Here is an 8,034-nt window from a genome sequence, read left to right as displayed (position 1 = left end):
TTTTATAAAACTGCTGTTCACATAAGAGTGAAGATCAAGCAAAAACCATCATACATTTGAATACAATACTGAATTAATGGAAGTTACAGTTCGGGAACAACTGTTTACTTTAGAAAAAGTAAGTAGCTTTAAATTGTATTTCCTAATATTGACAAAGCAAAATAGGACAAGTCACACGCCACAATCCAAAAGTATTCATTTTAGATATACAGTACTGCAAGGCACATACATCACTTTCCCTCATTTACATAGCATATATTACTCCCTGAAATAGAATAATATAAAAAAAAAAAAAATTCTGAAAACAATTTAGAAATTTGTGTTTCTACAAGGACTTGCAAGGTTCAGTAATGTGATTTTTTTACAGAGGTGTAGGTATGAACAGCTGAGTGTGCGAACACACAATAGATAAATGCATACATGTCCTTTTAAAGTTACATTTTTAAATATTTAGAAATATTACCCTGAACTGGCGAAGAATAAGTAAAAAAAAAAAACAAAAAAAAACGACAAATGTGAAATTATTGCTTTCGGTATTGAATGCACCATAAAGCGCTGTTCTTCCAAGAAATTTTAAATGAAACTCCTCATTGCTTCCAAATACTAAACAGTTCATAATATATTAAATATATATCTCAGATAAGCTCAAAAATATATTTATAGATATATATTTATGAGTTGTACACATTAGTATATTCACTACTAGTATACTCCGTGTAATATGATATGCGTTTAAAACAATCCTTCCCAGATTTAATTCAGGCATGGGAGATGTTTAAAGAAAATATTTGATATCCACTCAAGATGTACATTATGAAACTTTGTTCTGTTGTAGAAAAATTTGTTTTGTTTTATAATGTAATAAGTCACAGTCTGATACTACACAGTTAAAATTGGCCAGTGTTGTTATATCAGTGCAGTTTACTTTTTTGTTTTAAAATTAAAAAAAAAAAAAAGAACATCTCTCTTAAAAGACAAGTCTGCCAATGGTGCTAAATCCTCCACCTCCACCTCCTCCACTAGGACCACAGCTTCCTGGAGGATCATTGTCATCAAACCCATTTGGTCGAAACGAACATGAAGCAGAAGCGGTTTGCAGTGCTCTTGCACGGGCATTGAGTTCTTGTTCCTGGCAAAGAAAAAATATAAAATAAATATTAAACAATTACACATTACTTAGCTACTGTTGGTTATATTATATAACATACAAGAAATAACGTTCTGTTTAAATATAGCAGTTTAAAAAAACAACTATACACAATACACACAAAGTATAAAGCTGCTGTTTTAAATACACGACTGGGAATTCTAAATCCTATGGAACAAAAAGAGGGGAAAAAAAAAAAAAAATATATAATATATATATATATATATATATATATATATATATATATATATATATATATATATATATATATATATATATATATATATATATATATATATATATATATTTTTTTTTGTAATTTTGTTTTTCTCCTGGATATAACTAAACTAAACTAAAAATTTAATAAAAATTAATGTACCGTACCTGTAAATAAAGTTTGTTATCTTTTGTAATGGCATCCATGAGTTCCTTCTGGAGTGGAGGATCCCCATTTAGCCAAACTCCACTCGCTGTAGTAGGCTGGACTCCATCTACATCACCACAGGTTTGCTTTTTGTAAATTAGTACATAGGCAGTGTCCTTTGGAAACCGACTGGTTATGTTTAATACAGACTGAAAGGAAGTAAAGGTCACTCTGCTATCATTAAACAGAAACCATTCTTTTGGCACATCACTGAATCGGGGCTCATTTCCAACAAGAGAACTGGAGATTTCACTTCCAGCTAACTCAATTTTGGACAAATTTTCAGGCTGGAGACCTTGTGAAGTGCTTGTAACATTTCTGGCATAGGAATAATAATGGCCACTTTCAGATGATGTGCCAGAATGTACCACAACAGAACTTAAAACATAAGGTACAAGTTGGGTGCAACAAAGCTCTTCTGTTTCTGAGGGTTTCGGTTTTTTAGCTAGATTCTCAACAGCATCAGAAATATCAGCATCCAGAGTCCAATCTGCTGATGAAGCCAGGGAGGTAGTTCTTTCTACTGGCAACTCCAAAACCAGCGGAATGGACACGTTATCCAATATCTTACGCCTCACATGACACTTTGGATCATATGAAAACCTTAGTAAGGTTAGGATGAGGTATTCTGGCTCTTCCACAATTTGCATAGTCTTCTCCGCATTCTGGAGGGAAGCACATTTTTCACAATGATACTGATTATCGCCATCAAGGATCTCAGGTGCTAGGAAATAGTTAAGAAGGTCTGTAACAGAAAGTGTTTTTTCTTTTCCAATTTTCTGTGGGGATGAGGCAGAGTCATGTATACTGGCACACGAAGAAGCATCCACACTGCTATTAAGGTTAGGTTCTACTTTGATGTCAGTGTCCTGTTCTAATGGCCCATAGATTTTATTTTCTACAGAAGACAATTCTGCACATGGGGCAACATCAATTTCTATACAATCATCATCTTTTTCCTTGGGAAAACAAGCCAACGTCAGTGAAGGTGTGTCTGCCAACAAAGGACAAAAAGCTAAAGACAGATCTGAGAAGACTTCAGTCTTTTGTGAAGTGCTTTTGCAGTTTAGACAATAAATATTTGTCTGAAGCTTCCCCCCAAACATATTTTCTATTAATGTTTTTTCTTCTCGTCCACACCTTATGATGTGTGAGTTACAACAAGAGCTGGCAAGACCTTCAGTATCCAAACATGATGGGTCCTCAAGAATACTATCAGTAACCATAGAGTCAGAAGGAATTTTGGATGTCAGAGCTTTAATGGTTTTCTCTTCTTCATGCAATCTATTGAAAAAAAAATACAGAAAGGGTTGAGCAATATATACGACGGTTTTCAACAATTTTTAATAAGGTCAATTTAGTTTTGTTCATACATGCACAGAAAGCAATGGTTTTAAATAGCATATTTTATGTGGATAATACCTTCATTATCATACAGAGATAAGATCACCATTATTACTTCTTATATATGGATATATGGCTGATTAATATCATGTTAAAGCATAACACTGTAAATTTAATGGTAAAAAAAAAGTATACAAATAATAATGAAGATAGTAACTTATCACATGCATTTATCACCCAATTAGAAAGCGCCAAAGAACAAATATTGTATGAAAATCGAACAATCTTTGATTCAGACTGAGCAGCACAATACTGATCTGAACTCTTTATTCTGGCTAATAAATTATAAACAGAGAAGCCCCTTTATAATTAATTAAACTTGACAGCATGATTTTTGACAATATATTATAGTGTTGGGAGAAATGCAAAAAAGATTTATCCATACAAAATAAAATTCCTTGCCTTCCTATAGAACTGGCTAGTAGGGATCCCGATATACCCATCAAACTAATTATGAAGTGGGACACAGATTTAAATTTTCAAATTAGTTGGAGGAACTCTTGAAACAATGTTTGTAAAAATGTTCACTGTCTCAACCTATTGGAGAGCCACTACAAGCTCTTAAATAGGTGGTACTTGGTTCCAAGTAGATTGCCCAAGATCTTTTCAGATCAGGTGCATAGTTGCTGGAGATGTGGGGACCGTAGAGGTGAATTTTTACACATATGGTGGGAGTGCCCTCCTATTTAGCGGTTCTGGAGTAAGATTCAAGCATTAATTAGTAAACCTTTTTATTTTTGTCCTGATCTATTTCTATTACAGGTAAATGTCAGACATGTTTTTGGAAATCACACCCCCTTGGTTACTCACATACTGCAAAACTTATGATAGCCAGACAGTGGAAAACGCCCACTATTCCAATTTGGTCTCTGGTTAATGAACAGCCCAAATTTCAACTAAAAATGGAAAGAGGCATTACTAAGGTTCCCCAAGATGTGTTGATTTGTTACATTTAAAGAGACACTTTAGGCACCCAGATAACTTAATTGAAGTGGTCTGGGTGCTGTGACCCTTTTGCACCTAGTGCTGCAATGTTAAACATTGCAGTTTCAGAGTTCTAAGTCTGCCCTCTGTGGCCGTCTAGCAGACAGCCACTAGAAGGCTTCCGGAATCCAAACTGACTTTTGGTCAGTTATCTGACGCTGGACATCCTCATGTACCTCCAGCGTCAGATTTTCCCCATGGGAAAGCATTTAGTAATGCTTTCCTATGGGTAGGTCTAATACGCGCGCGGCCAGGAGGAGAAGCCTGACTCAGCGCCATGGGACATCGGCGCTAGATTCTGCTAAGTGGCTAAAGAGGATTCAACCCCATCAGCCCTGCAGGAAGGGGGCGACCTATTAACCCTTTTGTGCCAGGAAAACAGCTTTGTTTCCTGGCACTATAGGATCCCTTTAATAGAGAATATCTAAACGGTAATTATGTTCCTTGATGGTTCGTTCATTTCTAGTATTTTTTATCAGTTTAACGTAGGTTTGCATCCAGGATTTTGTACTTCCTCCAGGACTCCCCCACTGACGCAAGGGATATAAAAAATTTTTTTTTTTGCCCATTTTTGATTTGTTTTGTCTGTTTAAATTTGCTGTCTATTTGTACTTTGCCTACAGTGTACACTGATTTTGTACGATGGTCTAAGATCTGGTCGTTACGTATTATTACATGCATTTGAAGATGGAATTTTGTACAGCAAGTGTTATTAATAACATTACATTATAATGTGTTTTTTATAAGAATAATTAATAAAAAAAGAGAAACATTAAAAAAATAATAAAAAAATAATAAAGATTAAATTCAATTAAATATATTACATACCGGTCTAGTAGAAACCTGAGGTATTCAGAACAGTCTTGTTGAGATCGAGGTGTGAACCAAGGTGGTCTAGAAGCGTCAAAAAATATTTGAGGGGCATAAGCTTCACGCTGGTAACAAAGAGAAAATATATCAGTGACATGTTGCAGTGCAGTGGGATGGAGAGTGAGAAGAAGAAGGAGTAAATAAACTTTCATAGCAGTCCTAACAAGAGGTGCAACACTTGTTGGCGTCACAGCATCTAAAGTTTAATGAATACCCAAATACCAGGGTTATGCACTAAAGTGAAGATTTAAAGTGAATTTCAATAAAGGTCAATCTAGCTGAACTGGAAAAAAATCCCCAAGTCAGCTAATCTTCCAGTTTGGCTATATTCTGGTCTTAAAATTCAAAATTCACTTAAGTCAATTATTCTATGTTTCTATAGATGAAAATATACCTGAGTGTGAGCCAAAAAAGCAAAAAGGTGCTGCAGTTTCTTCATCAAGGAGTTGCATCCATTCAAATTCAGAGATAACACACGTCTTCTAAAACTGGAAAAGAAAAAAGACAATTAGTAATACATAGAACTTAATGAAAGTGATGTGCGACTGTGTTTGGTGATGTGGTTTTATGAAAATTGTTTATGGTGCCTAGATATCATATTTAAGGATCTCTGTGCCAGACATTTTAAAATTAAGTTGTGGACTCATTGTCAAGGGTCCCAAAGTGGACTTTAAATCAAACAATACATGACATTTAGAAAGGAGTGATTTAACACTAAATACAATGCCTATACATGATTACACAATGAAAGTTCTAAAGTACAAAAGGACAAAACTCACAAAGATGTTACTGGTGAAGCTAAATGCATAAACAGCACAAAACGTTAACACAATGGTTTAGAAAGTTCAGATGCCGGTTTATTAGTCCAATACCAAAATACAACCAATGGTCTGCTCCCTCTCAAATAATAATGTCAGGCCTGTAGAATTTGTTGGTGTTTTACGAATACTAAACAGATAAGCAACGGTAGATATATTGCTTGCCTCTTTATCCTGCAATAAATGTACACCAGAGGAATACAGCATTGTGCTGGAGATTTGAACCCTCTGTGTGTTTGAAGGATTGGTATAAATTGGAACAAACTCATGTTGGGTTGCCCACTATAATTTAGTTACAAGCATTGTACACACATAGGGCGCTTGTCTCTTAAACATCACTCTATTCTGATAAAGTGAACGTCAGAGTCTCTCACCGACATTTAAAGATAACGAATTATATTTACTTATATGCTCAGATTGTTTCTATCCACATACAAATATACTTTTCCAGTCCTGGCCATAATAAAGTATATAAAAGCATAAAACTTACTCTGTTGCCATGAACAATGCCTGTAAAACACTATTCATATAACATGTGTTTCCCAGGTTAATCAAGCCAGTTTTTCCAGTTTCGGATTTCCCTGACAATCTGGGTAAACAGGACGCCAAAGCATTGGATTGAGATGTCCAGGCACTTTGGTTAAGTAAAAGTTTTATTTTCTCTTCACAAGGTTTAGGCAGGTCCTAAAGAGGGATAAATAAATGCATTTCAAGTAAGGTCAATATGCATGGATCCATAAAATGCCTTATATTAAAATGGCCTCTTGAAGAAAACCAATAGTTTTTAGAGGAAGAAAAACATAAAAATTAATTGTGAGCAGCAACAGCAACATATTCCCGATTTATGTTTTAAAAACAATTCTTTGTTGTCTGGCCAAACACTCTTCTTTTGTTGATGTTCATAGTTCTTCTAAAATACTTCGAGGAGATTTATCAAAGTGTAGAATGGTGCAAAGTACTGAAATCAGAGCACTTTGCATTCTTTTCCTGACTAAATGCCAAAAAAAAAAAAAAAAAATCTACATCCAAAAAATATATTAAAAAAAGTGATTGAGTATGTCAGAGCAGCATCCGGATCAAAATGTTCCAGATAGATGATCAGAAAATTATGAACAGCTCAATATAAATGCTGAAAGTAAAAATCAACAAACCTGTACACTTGTTAAATGTATTGACTGAAAACAAGCAATGATACGCAAACTTGTCTCGCCTAGGTAAGTGTACTACTGTTGATTTAATAAATGAGATATAAAATCCCACAATGAGGGAGAAGGATTATTTCTATCAATACATTTAACAGTTATTTAATATTTCAGTAAAACAATATTGTAAGGAATACTCCATTTAATAAACCAATTTATTCATACTTGGATATATTGCTAGTACAACTGGTAACAGAAAATTGTTGGCAACAGATTTAGTGCATGGCATTTAAAAAAAAACGTACCTTGAGTGCTTCCAAGATAGGCTCGTACAAGTCTGGAAAACCAGAGTAATGATAAATCATACAGTGCATGAGTTCTGTAAACTGGACTAGGAAAGTTGTACTGGAAGGGAGGCCATCTTTCCTAACAGACTGGACAAGGTTGCCAACATGGGGAACTATCTGAATAGGGAAAACAAAAAAAAGACTATGTAAAAAAACAAATATCAGCTGCAGTATGATCGCTAGCATTTTACCAAAGCAGTTCCACTTACTCTAAATGTTGAGTAAAACTGCTCTAGGGGATATACAACCAAAAGGTTAATTAAAAGGGAGTCTATTCCAAATGAAGCGGTATGCAGACTCACTAAAAAGCGAATAAAGGGAAACTCTGAAGGTAGATTTATTTAACTCTTGAATTATCCCTTTAAATGTGGAGGCTGGGGAAACTATGGCATGTCCCCCATGCATGTTATAAGGCTCTCCCCCTTTCCAACCCCATTATTAAAATTAGCCTTAATTCAATGCCAACGGTTAATGGGGACCAATGCCAGGTCCACCATGGATAATTTACTGGCCCCATCCCCATGGTCCTTTTTAGCGACAGGCCCACAATCTGAGTGAGATGCTTATACAAGTCACCAAATCAGAGTCCTCTGACTGATGTTGCATAGCGTGTGAAAACCCCCCTCCTTTTTTTTTTTTTTTTTTTTTTTTTTAATTTATTTTTATTTATTAGCCCTCACTCTTTGGCCATGCATGGAGACAGGGGCTAGACAGTGATCTGACCACCTACCATTATTGAAGTTAAAATCCCCCACTCCGAGGTCCACTGGTGGGTGCACGAGGGTGAACACCACCACTTATTATTTAATAGGCTTCATCCCCGTATAGTGGGGCTTTTCTAGCGATTGGATGCCAATGACCCACTTGATAGTTTTTATTTTTTCATGTTTAATAGATA

General features: G+C 35.2%; 1 protein-coding gene across 1 annotated transcript in view; it reads right to left on the bottom strand.

The window, feature by feature from the left end:
• Window positions 1-521: 521 nt before the first annotated feature.
• The window catches only part of USP38 (ubiquitin specific peptidase 38), a 32,674-nt gene continuing 25,161 nt past the window's right edge, over window positions 522-8,034 (bottom strand). Inside the window, exons 6-11 of the mRNA XM_063460082.1 lie at window positions 7,095-7,253; window positions 6,138-6,331; window positions 5,224-5,317; window positions 4,788-4,894; window positions 1,532-2,855; window positions 522-1,129 (exon numbers count right to left, since the gene is read on the bottom strand). Of these exons, the coding sequence (XP_063316152.1) occupies window positions 968-1,129; window positions 1,532-2,855; window positions 4,788-4,894; window positions 5,224-5,317; window positions 6,138-6,331; window positions 7,095-7,253 (2,040 nt within the window). The 3' untranslated portion in view covers window positions 522-967. The remainder of the gene's footprint in view (window positions 1,130-1,531; window positions 2,856-4,787; window positions 4,895-5,223; window positions 5,318-6,137; window positions 6,332-7,094; window positions 7,254-8,034) is intronic.

The sequence above is a fragment of the Pelobates fuscus genome, chromosome 6 (genome assembly GCF_036172605.1).
Source record: "Pelobates fuscus isolate aPelFus1 chromosome 6, aPelFus1.pri, whole genome shotgun sequence".
NCBI classification, from domain to species: domain Eukaryota; kingdom Metazoa; phylum Chordata; class Amphibia; order Anura; family Pelobatidae; genus Pelobates; species Pelobates fuscus.
The sequence above is the reverse complement of the archived record's forward strand: the minus strand, read 5'-3'. Positions and strand labels throughout refer to the sequence as shown.